A 19,102-nucleotide genomic window follows, 5' to 3' on the forward strand; every position below is an offset into this window, starting at 1 on the left:
CATGAGGTACGCATGAGCACATGCAGCCAAAACACTCATACCCACTGTCTTAGTTACCGTTCTACTGCTGTGAAGAAACACCATGGCCAAGCCAACCTACACAATATTTAATTGGATTTGTTTGCAGTTCAGAGGGTGAGCCCATGACCACCATGGCAGCAGGCAGCCAAGCATGGCACTAGAGCGGTAGCTCAGAGCTCAGTGAGCATTTGTTTTTCTTGGAGAGGACCTGGGTTTGATTCCCAGAATCCAGATGCTAGCTCACAATCATTACACATGATCCAAATAGGGAGAAAAGAGAGAGAGAGAGCGCTAACTGAGAACGGAACAGTTTTTGAAACTTCAAAGCCTGCTCCCAGTGACACACCTCCTTCAACAAGACCACACCTCCTAATCCTTCCCAAATAGTTCTATCAACTGAGGACCAAGCACTCATTTTACACAGACAGACAGACAGACACAGACACAGAGAGAGAGAGAGAGACAGACAGACAGACATAGGGCTATTCTCATTCAAGGCACCATATATATTAAATATAAATAAATAAATAAATAAATAAATAAATAAATAAATGGTGTATGTTAGTTTACTCACCTTTGCTTAAGAAATAATTAAACTGTGGCCGAATACTTGATACTACAGGACATAGACTATCTTTAACATTTTTTAGTGTTGCCAATATTAAAAATGATAAAAAGTTAATTGACTTTTAATCATCAGTGCTTAGAATATTGCTTAGCCACGAATACTTCGTAGAAAACGACAAAAGAATATTTAGGGCCATTTCAAAAATTGTTGGGACTTCTGTCTTGATCCTAAGATAAAATTCAACTAATTTTTCTTTTTATGATTCAAGCCAGCGACTCAAACAGCAACGTTTTAAAATCGCAAAAAACCAAAAAACCAAATTTGGTGCTTTTGTACTGAGGGATAGTAGTAGGAAAACACTAAAGTCATTTTTCCCCTTAATTAAACCACTGTTTCTGTAAGAGCAGGAGCTTTACATATACAAAACGCCACTGCAATTTCTGGTGCTCAGGAGTGTTGACGCTTAGGCCTAGGAGTTTCAGTCTGTGTTCATGGCTTGGTTAGGCCAGTTGGCACATGCGAAACAAAGTGTACGCGTGTGCGTTTGGAGCCACGACGGGAGAGAAATCGCGTGACGTAACTGGTGAGCACAGCCAGAAGAAACACGTCACGTTTGCTGCGTGTTCAGAAACCTTTCTACGGGTTTGGCAAGCACTGCTTCCGGGTTACAGGTTGCTTCCGGGTTGCTTAAGCAGCTGTGCTCTGGAGGACCAAGCTTATCTGTGATCATAGATCCATGAATGTCCACCCTCGCTTTTCACATAATAAAATAAAATTAAAAAAAAGAAGGCTTCCTGCTGGTGACCACCTCCCTGCAAGAACAAACCTCTTGCAAAAGATCCCCATCCCTCTCCGTAAGAGGAGAGAAGAAACAAGCGGAAGAGGAAGTGCCCGGTGCAGAGCTCCAACCCCCACTTTATAGGGTATGAGATGTCCAGGATGCTATAAAATCCCCATGGTCTTTAGCCACACGCACATCGCCATCTTGTCTACTGGCGGCTCTACTGTTGTCTGTCAGCCTACACCAGGAAAAACACGCCGAATAGAAGGGCGTTCCTGCATACAGAAGCAGCACTAACAGAACATATGTAAGATCAACGAAACCATCGCAACGAACAGATGGTGGGGGAGATTAAAAAAGCAAAGGAAGGGAGCCAACCAATGCGTGTCAACCTTTCAGTGAGCCCATATCGAAGAAGACTCATTATGTGCCAGCCCCAGATAAGCCCCCACCTTTTTCCTCAGTGATGGAGAGTCTCCGGCCCTGGATGCACTTTGAGACCACCGGGAAGTTCAAAGCTCCTAAGTCCAGGTCTCTGGGCCTCTGAAGATGCCAGATGTGGAGCACTGAAGAGAGGCTAATGTCGCTAGCAGTCCTGACCCAGCTTCTCAGTACTACTTTCTCTCTGGGGCTGTGGGTGAAGGCTAGGGTCATATCTCTGTGCCTTCTTCATAATGTCACAGCTTCTCTTTCTTCTAGAGTAAACTGCTGTGGTCCTTCTGTTAGTCACAGAAGCCATTGGGGACTGGAAGATGCTACAGTAGGGAATCCAGTTGGGTCTGCCCTGTGATAGCCTACTTTGTCTCCTGCAGCGAGCCAGCCCAGGCCACGCCTCCTCCAGTTTCATTCTATAAACACTCACCCTTGTCTGGAATGTAGTGTTTTGACAATCAGGCACCGGTGAATACACTTGCGCACGGTTGTGTATATGGGTGTGTGTATCTACGTGTCTGTATTTGTACATGTGTCTGTGGGTGTGTTTGTGTGTATAGGGGGTGTGTGGGTCTGTGTGTGTTTATGCGTATGTATGTGTATGTGTGTATGTGTCTGATTCTGAGTGTTTGTGTGTACTCTTGGCTGTGTCTGAGTGTGTGTTGTGTTTCTACGTGTCAGTGTATCTGTGTCTCCCTGTGGGTTTGTGTCTGCTTCTGGGAAATATGTCTTGCCCCTTTAGATATCTGATTGTCTATGCTGGTGTGGCTTGAGTCAAATGTCAATAAACAAATGCTTGATATTGGACCTTAGACTCTGGAGACTGCCGAGTGCCCACTTCAGGGTCTGCCTTCTTTGGATACCTCAGTGAGTCAGGAAAGAAAAGTCATAGCCACTTCCCTACCCCAGGCAAGGAACAAGCTCAGAGGCCAAGGAAGCTGAGGGGGTGGATGAGCGATCACCCCAACTTTGGCTTCCCTTTCCTTCATCTCCTATGCCGGCCTGGATCTTAGCCTGGCTCCTCCTGGGCCGCTAAACAAGCAGCTGCAACCTTGCCCCTTGGAGCCCATGAGTTTTATGGGGATAAAGCATTAACCATGACTCTAATTAGTTGGCTCAGTGCTTTCCATGGGTCACGCCCTGCTCTGTGAACTGTTCACCTCACGTCTTGTTGAGTCCTATTGTCTTGGAGTTGGGCTGATGCCACTGTTCTGCTGTCTGCCTCCAGGCTCTGACGTCACTCCCAGGAGAAGCCCTAAGCATGCTGATGGCCTTGAGGCCCATACCCTGTGTCCTGCCCTGCCCTGACCATATTGGCCTTTCTCTCTCTCTCTCTCTCTCTCTCTCTCTCTCTCTCTCTCTCTCTCTCCACATCCAAACTCTCTCTTGATCCAATCTCTCTCTCTCTCTCTCTCTCTCTCTCTCTCTCTCTCTCTCTCTCTCTCTCTCGATCCAAACTCTCTCTCTCGATCCAAACTCTCTCTCTTGGTCCAAACTCTCTTTTCTCTTGAGTACCATGATTTTATTATCCAGACATATCAGACTTTCCAAACATGGTTTCCAGTCAATTTTTAATTCTTCTGCCTCTCCTAGGTCAGACTTTTATGTCTCTCCTAGCTTCAGACCTCATGTGTCTTCTCTTGCCCGCACTCAAATGTGTAGGATAGTCACAATTTATTAATCCCTATACTTGGTCGAACCCTTTCTCTTCCTCCTCCTCCCATGAATGTAATCTCAAATGAAGGGCAGGGGTGGCTTATCTGTGACCCTGGCTCTGGCCTCCTCTGGACTGCCAACCACATTTATTCATTGACTTGCCGGCCCTTGTGAGGTTCTGTGCCGCTGGACTTTGTTCTGGAATTCTGAAAATAAACTCTCCTGGGAAGGGAAGAGCCCTGTGCACACGCACGCCAGTCCCTCATGACAGACTTGCTGTTATGACACTTCATGAGCCACCAAGAGTAGAAAGGTGGCAACTCGCCCAGCCTATGGCAAACCAGGAAAGCTTGGAGGTGTGGCTCAGGTATAAACTGAAGCCCAAACACAGCCTTGGACTCTCACCCCAAGGCTGCCAGCTTCCCAGTCAGCGTCCACTCCGACTTTAACTAAAGTTACTGGGAATGTGGGAAAAGAGCCATAAATGGTTCTGCACTTTTTTAAGCTCCCAATTTCCGCCCACATGGAATCTCCTGCAGTCTTTTATCCCCAACCCTCAGCTGAACCCCCTTGGCTTTACCTAACTTGTGTCACCAGTCCACCACATTAGTGACTGGTTAAGCACTTAGCTGCCCACTCTGCTCCATTCAGACCATCATAGAAGACAGAGCACAACACAGTGCTGGGAGAGACAAGAGGCCCAGATGCAGAGACGCTCACACTTGAGTTGCCATGACCCAGCCAAGCAGAGAGACTCCCATGACTGAGCTAAGTCATGTCCTAGCCAAGCAGAGAGATTCTCATGACTGAGCTAAGTCAATGGTTTCTTGAAGACAACTGGGGGACATAGTGACATACAGCATTTGGTTGTAAAATTTTCACAATGATTTTGATCAGTTTTTTTTTTTTACTATTTTTGTTGTTGTTGTTAACACCAGTATCAAGCTGCCACAAACAAGCCAACCCACAAAGCAACAAATCTCTAAGGTGAATTTCGTTTAAAGCTCCACTGATAGGTAAATGTCCTCAAATAGTAGCTAACAGTTGACAGGATATAAAGATACTATTCTACCATGAAGAGCAGCCTTAAGCTGAATCCTATTGAAAAAAAAATGGACTTGTGGCTGAGGCTCTATCACTTAGGGCTTGTCCAGTATATAGGCTCTGAGGTTAGAGCCCCAGAGTCTCCAGACTCTCTCTCTCTCTCTCTCTCTCTCTCTCTCTCTCTCTCTCTCTCTCTCTCTCTCTCTCCTTCTCTCACCCTCTCTCTCTCTACCCCTCTCCTTCCCTTCTCTCTCTCTCTCACTCTCCCTCCCTTCCTTCCTCTATCTCCCTTTCTCTTAAACACACACACACACACACACACACACACACACACACACTTTTAAAAAGATAAAAAGACACATATTGTGGTACCTTTAAATTTATTTGTTTCGAGACAGGGTTTCACTATGAATTTCTGGCTGGAACTGGCTATATAGAGCAGGCTGACCCCATGCTCACAAAGACCCGCCTGCCTCTGCTTGGGTTAAAGGTGTGCACTACCGCGTGCAGCTCCCCCCCCACACACACATATTTTATATACTGTGAATTTCATACTGTGCAAGTGCACAACTCAGAATCCCCATCCCACCCCTTAGCAACCGCCTCTTGAAAGTTGCCTCTTCTGGACATGTAAGTGATACGTGTGGAGAATATTATATATTGTCTGACAGCCTACTGGTCTGGCTGCTTTCCTATCATGAAATTATTGTATCACTTGATAAGAAATGAGGATATTTTCAATTTGGGGTAATATTATAAACAATGCTATGGTCAGTGTTGACTTAAATGTCTTTCTGTTAATACATTTTTTCCCCCTTTTCTTGGGTGGATTCCTAGGAGAACTGCTGGATCAAACGCTTGTCTTAAATTCACATATTTATTTTATATATACACTCCACTTTTAGGAAACCTCCAAAGTGTTTTCCGAAGAGGCTGGACCATTCTATGCTGTCCCCTGCTGTAGCATAGGCTCCTGCTTCTCCAGACCCCTGCGGTCATGTGTTCTTATCTGCCTTTGTGATTGTTGCTGTTCTAGTGTGTGTGGTCTTCTGTGGTTTCCATGGGCCCATCCCTGAGGGTGATGAGCTGGGCCCTACTCCTGTGCTTGCCAGCTAGGGCCATATTTTCTCTGAGAGATGTCTGTACCTATCATTTGTTCGGTGTTTTGATTGGGTCGTTCATCTTTTTAAGTTTCCGGTCCTTTCCCAAAGTTGTTTTGAGAAATTGTTTTAAAATTTTTTTTTCATTTTAAAAAATTAATTAATTTACTTTTGGTTTTGTGTATATGGTGGGGGGATGCTCATGCCACGTGGAGGCCAAAAGACCCCTTTGTGGAGTCTCTTCTCCCTCCTCATTGTGGATCCAACTCAGGCCCTTAGGCTATGTGACAAGTGCAGTTACACTCTGGCCATGTCTGTGTTCTGCTTCTCCTCTCTGTCTCTGCCTCTCTTTTGTTTTCATTTATTTATTGATATAGCCTTATGATATTGCCAGACCGGTCTGAAGTTTGTGAGGCTCTTCCGGCTTCAACCTCCCGGATGCTAGGATTACAAAGCATGCATTCCCTCCCGTAGCCTTTTTTCTTTTCTTTTCTTTTCTTTTCTCTTCTTTCTTTCTTTCTTCCTTCCTTCCTTCCTTTCTTTCTTTCTTTCTTTCTTTCTTTCTTTCTTTCTTTCTTTCTTTCTTTCTTTCTTTTTTTTCCAGAGCTGAGGACCGAACCCAGGGCCTTGCACTTGCTAGGCAAGCGCTCTACCACTGAGCTAAATCCCCAACCCTTTTATTTTCTTTTTAAAACACTATTTCCAAATTTATTTTTATTGTTTTTTAATTATGTGGGAGGGGCCGCACACCCTATGTGTGTGGCGGCTTAATGGTGGCTACACCCCCATCCTATTTCCATGGGTTGTAAGTGACTTGAAAGTATATAAATATCATGTGTATGATGTGATAATTTAGAATAGGCATAAATTATGAACAGATGGCCACAATCAAGGTTGACCTATAGAATGGTGATTTTTAAGGTACAACACTTTTGAATCTTTTTTTTTTCCATTATAAATCACGTCTTTGGAGTTGTATCTAAGACTCCTGCCTAGCTGTGGTTTTGAACTTTGAAGACCCCCCCTCCCCTGTGTATCCTTCTAAAAATTTATGTGTGTCTTCTTGCTTGCACATGAGCTATCTCCCCAGCCCTCATTTTTCTAGAACCTGAATGAATTATTGTCTTAGCCCTTACATTTATTGATATTTGAGTTAATTTTGTGTGTGTGTGTGTGTGTGTGTGTGTGTGTGTGTGTTGGAGGAGGGGTCTCAATTCTTCTATTTTCTTTTTAAGTAGCATTGTTTTTATCTTGTGTGTATGTATGCATGGGTGGGGGTCAGAAGACAGCTATGAGGAGTCAGGTCCCTCCGACACTGAGAGTGCTGGGATCCATGCTGGCCACTTTTCCTGTCAACTTGACAAGCTACCGTCATCTGAGGAGGAACCCTCAGAGGAGAAACTGCTTCTGTAAAGTTGGGCTGTAGGCATGCCTATAGGGCATTTACTTAATTAGTGATTAATATGTGAAGGCCCAGACCATCGTGGGGGTTGCCAACCTTGGGCAGGTAAGTCCTGGGAACTATGAAAAAACAGGCTGAGCTAGCCCGTAAGCAGTACTCCTCCATGGCCTCTGCCTCAGTTCTTGTCTCCTGGCTCCTGTCCTGACTTTCCTCAATGATGGACTGTGATGTGGAAATAAACCCTCTCCTCCTCAAGTTGCTGTGGTTATGGTATTTTCTCAGGGCAATCTAACTAGTGTCATCGGGCTTTGTGGTGTTAGAAACAAATACTCTCCGTGTTCCACAAAGACAAGCACAATACAGTGTAAGTAACTCAGCAAGGCAATTCCTTTTTTTTTTTTTTTTTTTTTTTTTTGTTTTTCCAAAAAAGGGTATGTCATGAGCCAAGTGGGACAAGCAATTACATCGGGGCAGGACGCTCACTTACGTTTATTCTCATGCAAATAATGACTGTGCCTTTCACCTGCTGGCTGGGTCCAGCCTCAGTTTGTTTGCTTGTTTGCTTGTTTGTTTGTTTGTTTGTTTTTTGATTGGGTAGTTTTAAAAGAATTGGCACAAAGGAAAGGAAAGAAATGGGGAAGGGTGTTGGCCACTCCAGGCCAGGGCTAGTGGGGGTGGAGGACGGCCTTTGCATAAAGGAAAGTTTGATAGATCAAGAGAGTAAAAGATTTACAGGAAAGTTTTACTAGGTGGAGAAGACTTGTGAAATGTTGGCCTTTGGCAAGTGCCTTTACACAGAATATCTGCCCCTTAGCAAATTGTCTTGACACCCTTGTCAAAATCAGCTGGCCACCAGTGAGAACTTATTTCTCAGCTGCCAGACCTGTCTCAGCTGCCTGCCTGCCTGCCAGCACCTGCCAGCACCTGCCAGCACCTGCCAGCACCTGCCAGCACCTGCCAGCACCATGCTACCCTGGTCACTGTTGCTGCCCTGGCCACTGATTCCACCCTGATCACTGCTGCTACTGAGCCACTGTGGCCATACTGTAACATCTGAAGTCAGGAAGTGAAAGTCCCATAATTCTGTTTCTTTTCTAAACTCTTTTGGTCATTCTAGATGCTTTTAATCTTAGAGTCAAGCTTCACAGACTCCAAGGAGAAGCCTGGGGGACTTTAGCAGGAATTTCGTGGATTCGTCACCCCTTTGAGGAGAATGAACATCGTCACAAACCATCACATCTTCTCCTCTAACAACACGGGAGGCCACTCCACTTATTTCACCTTTATTTTCTCGGCGGCAAAGGTCTGTGGTATCACTCAGTAGCCATCTGTACCCTTCTGCTGTGAGTTGAGTCATGGTTTTAGTTTCGCTCTCTGATTGTTCCCTGGGAATCTATAAATAAACGTGACTTCTGTAACCACTCTTTTAACCTGTGACCTCGACACGGGTATACATTGTTGTTGTTGTTGTTTTTGTTTGTTTTTTTAAGTGGGTGATAAGGTTGGAACACAGGGCCTCGTGCAAATGAGGCAGTTGCTTCTTTAGCACACCACACACCACTTCTTTTCTTTCTTTCTTTCTTCCTTCCTTCCTTCCTTCCTTCCTTCCTTCCTTCCTTCCTTCCTTTCTTTCTTTCACTGGTTTTTTAGACTTATTTTATTCATAGGGATGCTTTGCCTGCAGACGTGTCTGGTGCCTGCTGAGGTCAGAAGAGGAAATTCCAAGAGGATGCCCTGGAAACTGGAGTCACAGAGAGTTGGTGTGAATCACCTTGTGGGTGCTGGGAACCGAACCAGGGTCCCCTGGAAGAATAGCAAATGCTGTTAACTACCGAGTCTACTCTCCAGCACTCTTGCTCTGCTTCTCTTAGTCTATTCTTACACTCTCTAGGCCCTTCCACACATGGGATTATGTCACCTGTGATTATAGACGGTTTTGGTTTTGTCTCTTCCTTTCTAAGCTGGTAAGCTAAGTTGGTCCCTGGGAGGCTAGTTCCTGTTTTGAGGTATCTACTTACAATGATCTCCCTCTAGGTAACCCGGAGCTCACTTCAGCTCCACTTTAACAGCTACTCAAACGTCAGCTTCTCCCAACGGTCTTCCTGGAACACCCTCCTTAAACACCCTGCCCCCTCTCCTCTCTAAAGATCTGGTCCTCCCTCTTTCCCTACTTTATGTATCTCTTTTGTGCACACACCTGCATACATGTTCACACAAACATGCAGAATCAGCCCTCTATCCGTGGCTTCTGCTGTATGGACGTAACCAGGAATCGAAAGTATTTAGAGAAAAAAAATGCATTGGTATTGCACATACGCCATGCTGTTTCTTACTATTGTTCCCTGGGTATTGGTATAAAATTAGCAAGCAGCATCTGCATTGTACTTGGTAGAGTAGTAACCCGGGGTTGATTTAGACTTCAAGAGAATGTATGTATGCTCTCTACATAGACCTTACCATTTTATAGCCAGCACTGGAGCATCTGGAGATTCTGATGTCTGCGGGAGGCCCTGGAACTGAACCCCTATAGATATTAAATTATTTATATGTGTGTGTGTATTTCTTCTCTCTCTCTCTCTCTCTCTCTCTCTCTCTCTCTCTCTCTCTCTCTCTCTCTCTCTCTCCTCCCTCCCTCCCCCCATCATACATCATACCCTTTGGTGTATGTATTTATAGTTTCATCTAGTTATCTAATTATTCTCTTGCTGTTCATTGGTAAGCAATGAACGAAGTTGGCTCTCGGCAGGACTGAGAAACAGAGTCTCTCTGCACTTCCTCTCTACCCAGCATCTTGCCCTAGAACTAGGAAAGGGTAAGGTTGAGACTGGGTGAGCCCAGAGTCCGGGCTGGGTTGGGTGCAGGGAGGTAGTACCCTTCAGAGGTGTCCTCCCCAACCTAGCCCCTCCTTTGATGTCTTCCTCACCTGAGTTAGACACCTGTTTCTGTGCTCAGTTCCCATGGTTCAGAGACCATTTCCGGTGTGATCCTGTCTACCCTGGACAATGGCATCACTGGGATGGGGCTGGATCATTTCATTTTCCCCAGTGTCCCAGCCAGGTGGGAGGTGACTCTGAGGGGGGGGGTACAGGAGAGCAGGTGAGGCTGAGCTGATGGCCCGGCCCTCTGTGATTTGCATGAAGTCACTCTCCACACTGTTCAGAGAGTCCTGGCTGGGAGGGGGAAGCTGCCACTGTGCTGTCCAGGTTAGAGATTCAATATTATAGGCTTCTCATGGCACTGTCCTTTAGGGTGTTAGCCGAGCAGAGGTTTGAGCCTCGGGAAGAGGCAGGGCCCCAATCTTTCCTTTCTAACTGGGGACTGTCTGCATTTTAATTTTTAAAAGCACCTTACACTTAAATTCCAGCTGGGAGTGACTGACTTCTTCAGTTGTGAGCTCTTTCTTATTCATGCCTTTCAACTCACAGAGTGTCGAATGTGACCTTGGCCCATAAGTTTTGTGTTTTATTTATCATCCCTGATGCTGCCTCAACCACCAAGGCAGGCCAGGAGAGTTCATTTTCTTTATGGGAATATGCTTCCCTTACTTTCTGCTTTAGAGATGGCCATAATGAATTCTCTTGCAGGCATGGTGTGCACCTCTACACCCAGCACTTGGGAGGCAGAGGCAAGCGGATATACCTATGAGTATCCAGCCTGGTCTACATAGCTAGTTCCAGGACAGCCAAGGTAACACAGAGAAACCCTGTCTCGAAAAGCAAAAGAAAACAAACACAACCCACAGACAAGAAGAAAAAGGACAGCCATAGCTATGGAAAGACCCTGTCTCAAAACAAAACAGAGGCAGGGGTTGGGGGAGAGCTTGTGATTGGTGAGATCAGCACTTACCTCCAAGTTAGAAACATTCCTTCCTTTTGCCCTTTGGCCTACAGAGCTTCAGATCATGAAGATATTACTTAAAAACAAAACAAAACAAAACAAACAAACAAATAACAACATGGCTTTAATTTTTATAAAACTTTTCTTCGATTGTTTTTAAATTTTGAACTCTAAATTGACTCAAAGTACCTATGGGATTACGGAGTAATCTTCCCACATTTTGTTGTAAAATTCGTATGGTTTAAGCTTGGAGCCAGATGTTCAGGGCTGCTGTTTGTTCCACTGCTGCTCCAGTCCAAGTGTTTGAAGCCAGGTATGCTAGGCTAGAAGCCCTACTCAGCCACATCCTCAAGATCCACAGATCAATGTCTGTCACGTCCCCGTGAGCTGAGATGCACAATCTTTCAGGGCTCTGGTGCCTGTGGCTCTGTTGCCCCCTCTGTGGTTTCACACTCAGCCCCTTACAGCATCTTGGTGGAATGTGTGAGTGTCATTTAATTCCAGGGAGTTAATGACACAAAGTCAAATACAGCAACTCACCCTTGCGTCTTTTCGCATGGTTTACATTAAATGAATAGCCCACGGGTCAAGTGACGTGTTCAGGGTATTGAATCATCATACCCAAGAGTGATGGGGGTGGCCCTCCTATCCAGGGAACATATCTGTACAACGTTTAGGAAGGGGTCTCTTTGAAAGCACAGAAGACAAAGTGACTCACTAACATCTTCCCTCCCCTCAGTATTGCAGACCATGACATTTGGAAACATGGTCAGTTACACACGTAAGCAAGTCAAAGTGAGATGGGCAGGGCTGGAGAGATGGCTCAGCGGTTAAGAGCACTGACTGCTCTTCCAGAGGTCCTGAGTTCAAATCCCAGCAACATGGTGGCTCACAAAGCGAGGTGGGCAGAGTGGTCCTGATCGAACATGGATGGTGTCCTTGTGGAGAGGGGAATTTTGGCACAGAGAGAACCTTAGGTAAATATGAATACAGAGATGGGGGCGTCATCTGCAGGAACCCAAAGGGGGGGTCAGCAAACATCAGCAACAGCTTGCTGAAAGTTGAAGATTGTATTTTCCCATCAGGACCTTGTGGTCACCTCATTACCACACTCCTGGCCTTCCACACTGATTGCTGACCAAGTTCTGTTCTTGAGAGGACTTGGTTCTTGGTTTGTAGTGTTTCTACTGCTAAATAAGCCATTGGAGGGAAGGCTTAGGCCTCTGTGAGCAGCCCAGTCAGGATCAACAGAGGCATGCATGGGCTTTCCTGTCCCTGACCCCAAGCAGACCCACCCAAGCCTGTTCCTGACCTGCCTTGGAGTTGGCTGAGAAGAATGCTTCAGGGCACTGGAGGTGTGACTTCACTCTCCATGGGTGGCCAAACCCATTGAGGTCAAGGCTGGCGAATGAGTCATCTGTCCAGTGCGGTCAGTGAGTCAGGCGGGCCCTGCCGAAGGGCCAGGGTGCCAGTATATTCGCTTTCCCCTTTCCAGAAGCATCTAGACATGGCCCCTGCAAGTTATCATCCCTGACAAATGAATGCCGTAACGCCCCACCCACGTGCCACACCTACTCTGTGTCCCAGAAGATAAGGATAAAGGCCTTAGAAGACAGATCGGGGGCACTTGGGGTGCATCTTTGGCCTTGACTCCCTTTTCTAGTCACATGGCGGCGGTAAGGGTCTCTTCCTTCTGGGTTCGTATCACAGTCATACCAGGATGTAAATAGGAAGCTCACAGCAGAAGGCCAGCTTCCCAGCAACCCTCCAGGAGAGACAGATAGTTGTTACTAATAAGAGCTGCCTCCAAGGAAGTTTCCCACACAAGGGAAAGTGAGACGCTGGGTCTCACGATCTCCAAGTCTTCATCTGCGATTCTGCACCTTCCTTGGATGACAATTCTCCCCACCCCCCCAGACCTCATTTGCTCCCGATGATGTTAATTACTGTTTCCTAATTATGAAGAGGAAATGATATCTCAACTCCTATTCTGTTAAAAGGAAAGAAACCAGGAGAGAGCCATCACCTCTCCTGCAGGCGTCAGTTCCCTCAGTCAGTGCATGGCACTGTGTGACTCTGCCAGCTATGGCTGATGGGCTATGTCCTCGGGCCATGAAGGGGCCCGTAGAAATGGTAGAATCTCACTACCTCTGCCCCTCTGCTGCTTCCTGGACTGGTCGGCGTGTTCGCTTTGAGCATTGTACTGGGGACCTAATGTTCACATGCTGCGAGGAGGGGCAGATGATCCTCCTGGGGGAATGCTCCTACAGCAAAAATTTAGGAGGTATTATTCCAGAGACAAACGCATCTCTGAGCAGTGGTCTGCTGGGTTATGACTGTTACCAGGTTACTGGGCAGACAGGGGCTGGCTCCCAGGAGGAAAGTGTCAGTCAGTGGAGCCACCTGCCAAGTGTTTCCAATGCACATTGGTTTAGAGCTCTCCAAGCACCTGGCACTGAAGAAATTCACATGCATTCTTAAAGACACTTTGGTATCTCACAGACTGTGGTCTTTCTATGTGCTGGGCATTATTACTGCAGAGGAGAAAAACACAGGCCCTGCCCTGCGCCCACTCCTCTGACGTCTTTCCAGGCTGAGGCCCCACTACGAGGCTCCTCGGTTGCCATAAGCAACAAGCTCCTGAAGTTCCCCTGTTTGTTTGAGGTCATTTCCTGCTCTGATCACCGTGGCTGCATGACGACATATTTTAATTCTTCTCTATGATAAGCCTTGTTACTTTATTGGACCTAAATGTCTTGGACCCTAATCCCCACTTCGCTAAGTCATGCCTAGATCAGAAAGGAAGTTGCTACCAGTTGTTGACTAGGACAGGCCTCTGCCTAAGTCACACTTTAAGAACTGTTAAGACGGGTTGGGGATTTAGCTCAGTGGTAGAGCGCTTGCCTAGCAAACGCAAGGCCCTGGGTTCGGTCCCCAGCTCTGAAAAAAAGAAAAAGAAAAAGAAAAAAAAAAAGAACTGTTAAGACAATAACAATCGAAATGTAAATAAGAAATACTCAAGTTAATAAAGATGGGGGAAAAAAAGAACTGTTAAGACAAGACAAATGTGCCTTCTACACACTGAAATAGGGGACCAAAGCCAGTAGCATTCTATGATGCACCCCGGAGGAAGAGTTTATAAATAGACACAGAGTAACAATAGTGCAAGTCAACTGAATGTGTTCCTGGGCCTTCCAGCCACCAGCCTGTGTCAGGGGCTGGATGACTTTTCCCTTTAATGGAGTAAATATTTTAGGCTTCATGCCACTGAGGCTCTGCAGAGAGAGGCAGGGCTAGGTCTGGTTCCTGGCTTGGACTCTGTCATTCTCTGTCTCTCTGATGTTGTATCACCCTACAGAACGGGTGCTGTCCCTATTAGATGTGCAAACTCCGAAGGAAGTAATGCAATTCCTCCAACCAACATCCAGCCCGTGAGCTACGCTCCTGGCCCAGGCTCAAAACAGCTTGAATTTGCTGGTAACAATGATACTACTGCCCCGCACAGAACTGCCTTCCGATACATTTTGTCTTTTTTTTTTCCTTGCTTTCAAATGTTACACACTGGAGTAAGAACCACCATTCTGCCTGTATTTCTAAGGAAGCCAATGCAAGAGATAAGGGCTATTAAGTCAGCCAAGCAGCTGGCACCACACTGACTCCGGTTAGGATGTTCTGAACACAGTGTGACTTTGGACAAGTTGCTTAACCTCTCTGAGCCTCACTTCTCTCAAAGGAGGGGGCTGAACGACAGATCACAGCTGCTCAGCCCTCCCAGGCCTGATCAGAGGACAGAGACGTGTGCAACCGTTGCACAACAGAGGTTGGCTCTGTTCTCATGTCTGGGTGGCGCCCTGACTTACCCTTGGCAATCCATCAGAGTGGGCCAGAAAGGTATTAAGGACAGGAAGGCCTGGGTCAGAAGAGCTAGGTGGGTTCAAACTCTATCCAGACTACTGCAGCCATCTCTGCCCTCTGAGGAGAGCTCCAGGCCATCTGGGAGCCAGCTTGCAGAAACTGAGGCCTCAGGAGCTGAGGTAGATATGGCCCTGTGCCAGGTCTGCATTGACAGCTCCCAGCTGCCTGACCCCCCACCCCCACCCCCAACCGAATGTCCCTTCTCTGAGCTTAGCAACCACCCCTTCCAGGACTACTGATGAGGTCAGGAGGTGGCACCTGTAAAGCACCTGCCACTGAGGAAATTCACCAGCACTCTTAAAGACATTTTGCTATCTCACAGGCTGTAGGCCTACTATGTGCTGGACATTATTACCAGAGAGGAGAAAAACACAAGCCCTGCCCTGTATCTAGCAAGTATGCAGACTAGTGGCATAAGGGGTTAAGTGGCATCCACACCAGCAGTCTTCCAGAGACTGAGAAGGAGAGAGAAAGCCAGCAAAGAGGCAGGCGAGGGGCCTCTTCATTTGTTTACATAGCTCCTTTGCTGAATCTGCGGGGGGGGGGGGGGGGGGGGAGTCGGGAGTCTCCTGGAAGCTCAGAAGACAGGGACAGGCAGGGCAGTGCGCGAGCAAAGCCGTGGGGAACATTCAGGGAACACAGGCTCACTGAGTTTTCTTGGAACCGGAGAGCAAAATCAAACCAAGTGGAAGTCAGCCAGAAGGCTAAGAAGACTGGGGACCCACACTGGCCCGCTGTTGGATTTTGGGGGATGGGAGTCACAGAAAGGTTACTGAACAAGAAGTGTCTTGTAGCTTGGATTTGGAAGGTACTTCCAAAGGCTCATGGATGAAAGGCCTGATCTCCACCATAGCAATGCTGAGATAGAAACTCTGGGAAAGTGACGTTCATCTCATCCATGGATATGAGTGGGCTCAGAGTTTGAAGGAGGTCGAAACTGCAGGAGGGGGGCTGGAGAGATGGCTCAGCGGTTAAGAGCACTGACTGCTCTTCCAGAGGTCCTGAGTTCAAATCCCAGCAACCACACATGGTGGTTCATAGCCATCTGTAATGGAATCCAATGCCGTCTTCTGGTGTATCTGAAAACAGCTACAGTGTACTCACATACATGAAATAAATAAATAAATCTTAAAAAAAAAACTACAGGAGGGGGTCTGCTGAAGGGAACAGGTCCTTGTGGCCCCTCGTCTGCCTCTTTGCTCCGCTTTGAACTTCCTACCACAATCTTCCTCACCGCATACCCACCATGATGCTTCTCAGTAACCATGGGCTGGCACCTCCACCCCCCCGGCTTTTTTATTTGGTTGTTTGAGACAGGGTTCCTCTGTACAGCCCTGGCTGTCCTGGAACTCATTCTGTAGACCAGGCTGGACTTGAACTCATAGATTTGCCTGCCTCTGCCTCCCGAGTATTGGTATTAAAAGCATGAGCCATCGCCACCTGGCATCCATTTCCATTCCTGTTCACCTCAATGGCATTCAGTTGACCGACACAGGAGAGACAGGAAAAGGTCTCCGAACGACGGAAGGCCATTGAGGGATATTGCTCCTCCTCTGGAAGCAGCTCTTCTGCAGGGATGCCACCAGGACTTTCTCCCTTCCTCCATTTAATTTGGTTCTGGATGGGCGTCATTCTCCGTTTATAAATATAGAAACCAAGACTCAGAATTAAGTCCTTTGCCTAAGGTTACAGAGTAGACAGTGAGCAGGGGCTACTTTCAGTCATTAGTGGGGAGCTCCTCCCCTACCCTCACCCCAACACCAAGACAGATCCAAATGGGAAAAACTGACACGTTCATAGGCTGGTGCCAAGCCTACCCATCGACTGTCCCCACAGGTCCACATTGAAGCTGATGCTTCTCTGTCCAGTCACAGGGAGTTGCAGCATGGTAAAGTGAATGAGGAGAGGCCACACAGTCAGAGAGAAGAGGCAGGCTGATTCTTTTTTTTTTTTTTTTCCGGAGCTGGGGACCGAACCCAGGGCCTTGCGCTTCCTAGGTAAGCGCTCTACCACTGAGCTAAATCCCCAACCCCCGCAGGCTGGTTCTTATCGCCCTGCACTGCCTCCACAGTTGCTTCTAAGCACACCTGGAATGGGGAAGCACTCAGGCCAGTGAGGCCTCTCCTACAGTTGACATCTACTGACTCACACTGTCCCGGGCCCTCAACAGCTAAGCCTCCAGTGCCAGCTGCTCACCTTCCAAGGCAGCAGGAGCCCATCTGGTTCCACCCCGCTCACCAGGGCATTCTCACTGCCTGGATTGGGACCTGCGGACGCTATACTTTTGCTCACTCTCTCTGAACAAGTGGACCATAGGGTAAGTCTCCTGTGGCACTTGGAGAGAGCTTTCTTTCAGCTGGGGCTCCAACCGATCCATGCCTCTAGGCGTCTCTCAAGACCCACCTGGCAGGATTCTCTAAGGTTCTGATGCCAGATTCTGAAACACACAGCACATGGGCCATGTGACCTAAGAATCACCGTGTTGGGAAGGGAAAACCAGAGAGTGGATGACTCATAGGAGGGGAAAGGTCTGGGTGTTCTGCCCCTTCTGCTTCGCAAGGGAATGCCACCAAGTCAGGCATGGTACCAACTGTACTGAAATTGCCTTGAAGGCTCATCTGAGAAGAGAATGCCTGGCTCCCCTACAGTCAAGTGGCTGCTGGTTCCTGCTCTCTGTGCCCCTGCTAGGAAGGAAAGAGAGCAGAACTCCACAGAGACCAGCAGACATCTGACTTCAGTGCCCAACCATGCCACTGTATTTGTATAAAAAGGTCTCTTTGAAGAGTTTGGGTAGAGAAGGGTATAATGAATGGCCTTGCAAAAACAAAAACAAAACAACAACAACGAAAAGGAAAAATTGCACTTGGTGTGTAGTTTGAAAAGGCAGCAGCTGTAACATTTTATGATTCAATGCAAAAAGTATGTCGAGGTCCTCAGCTGAATAAGTAAAATAAACAAATTTTTTTTTTCTTTCTGTGGCTGTTCTGAGAGGTAGGGAGGGCAGTGTTATCTGAAGATTTCTTTTAGGATCGTTGCTCAAAGGGATGTAAAAACGCCCTTTAAAAATAACGTGTCCCGAATTTCCAGAAGAATCTAGGCAGAACGCAAGTGCTAAGAGAGGCCAAAGCGGACGTTGCTGGGCAAAGACACATGGTGGCCAGTAAAACACCTCCCCTTGCAAAGAGGAAGAAACCGCAGAATGTTCCTGACTCGGCACCCCTGCGGAGTGGTGCAATGTTTATGTTTGTGTGTCCAACTCGGTGGTGTTGGCAGCAGGCTCACCGCCTACCCCGTAGTCATGGAGTTTTGGGGAAGGACACAGACATCGTTGGGGTCTTCCCAGGTGTGATGGGTACAGTTTGTTCCACAGAGTGGAGGATTCAAAGCTCTCAGTCCTGAGTCATTGGTGTGCTCAGCTTCTGTTCAGTAGAGTTGAAGAGCTAGGCATTAGTGAGGCGGGGACAGGAGGGTCTCTGTGAGTTCAAGGCCAGCCAGGGCTAAACAGCAAGACCTCTCTCAAACAAAACAAAAGAAAGTTGTGTTGGGGGGCAGAGGAGCAGTGGCTGGCAGCATCTTCTGATGCCTCGCGACGACAACGTGCTTGACGGTCCCTGGGCGGCGCTGTGGAGCTCTATCCAAGTCCCCCCCCCCCCCCCCCCCCGAAAATGTCAAACCTGGGCTCCACACCCGAATTTGCAACCCTCCTCCCTTTGCTCCAAGTAAGTCCTCTAGGGACCATCGTAGTTAAGATAACACTTCGGTGTGGGGGTTGTGGGGGGAGCTAACTGGAGACACTCCTTTGTCAGCGTAAAACTTTTAAAGTGAGATTCAAGAAGGACGTCTGGACTCTCGCTGTTTGTCCTCAGTATAGCCAGAGGGTTATAGACCGAGTTGGTCATCTCTCACTATCCACTTCCCTTTCCCGCTCTGCTCGCCGCGCCCACCACCCCAGCAGCCAGAGCGGGGCCAACTGAGACCGTGATCCCAGGAGTGGCCGCGCGCTCGTTAGAGACCCGGGCAGGGGAGCAGGGCAGGTGTCCCCGGGCGCGTCCTCAGGCCGAGCCTTCTGGCCACCCCGGCTGGCAGCGCGCCGTCCTGCCTGCGAGCTCGGAGGGCAGGAGGGTGGGGGCCCGGCCCGGAGCCAGCGCTCAAAGCCGACCCGCTCCCAGGCCGATGACGTCTTTGCTTTTGGCTTTGGTGGCGCCAAGCCCGGCAGGGCGGGTGACGTCACCACCCGGTCACGTGTCCGCCATTCAAACAAACAAACCGTTCCCCCCCTCCTCCTGTGCCGCGCCCGGGACCGCCCCCAAGAGGCCACATAAAACCGCGCTCCTCGGAACCAGCGC

The 19,102-nt window shown here is 47.9% G+C and overlaps 1 protein-coding gene across 13 annotated transcripts in view; it reads right to left on the reverse strand.

The window, feature by feature from the left end:
• Positions 1-12,355, reverse strand: part of LOC102552476 (uncharacterized) — a 30,408-nt gene extending 18,053 nt beyond the window's left edge. For 4 of the 13 annotated variants that reach the window (XM_087574925.1, XM_087574930.1, XM_087574926.1 and 1 more), the window contains exon 1: positions 1,823-2,188. In XM_087574925.1, coding sequence (XP_087431051.1) covers positions 1,823-2,024 — 202 coding nt within the window. In that variant the 5' untranslated portion in view covers positions 2,025-2,188. Of the gene's footprint in view, positions 1-1,822; positions 2,210-10,850; positions 10,918-12,153 lie in introns of those variants that run through there. The other 9 variants (XR_015631507.1, XR_015631506.1, XR_015631508.1 and 6 more) reach the window with 5 other exon arrangements.
• Between the last annotated feature and the right edge of the window lie 6,747 nt (positions 12,356-19,102).

This window comes from Rattus norvegicus, chromosome 10 (assembly GCF_021556685.1).
Source record: "Rattus norvegicus strain SHRSP/BbbUtx chromosome 10, alternate assembly SHRSP_T2T, whole genome shotgun sequence".
NCBI classification, from domain to species: domain Eukaryota; kingdom Metazoa; phylum Chordata; class Mammalia; order Rodentia; family Muridae; genus Rattus; species Rattus norvegicus.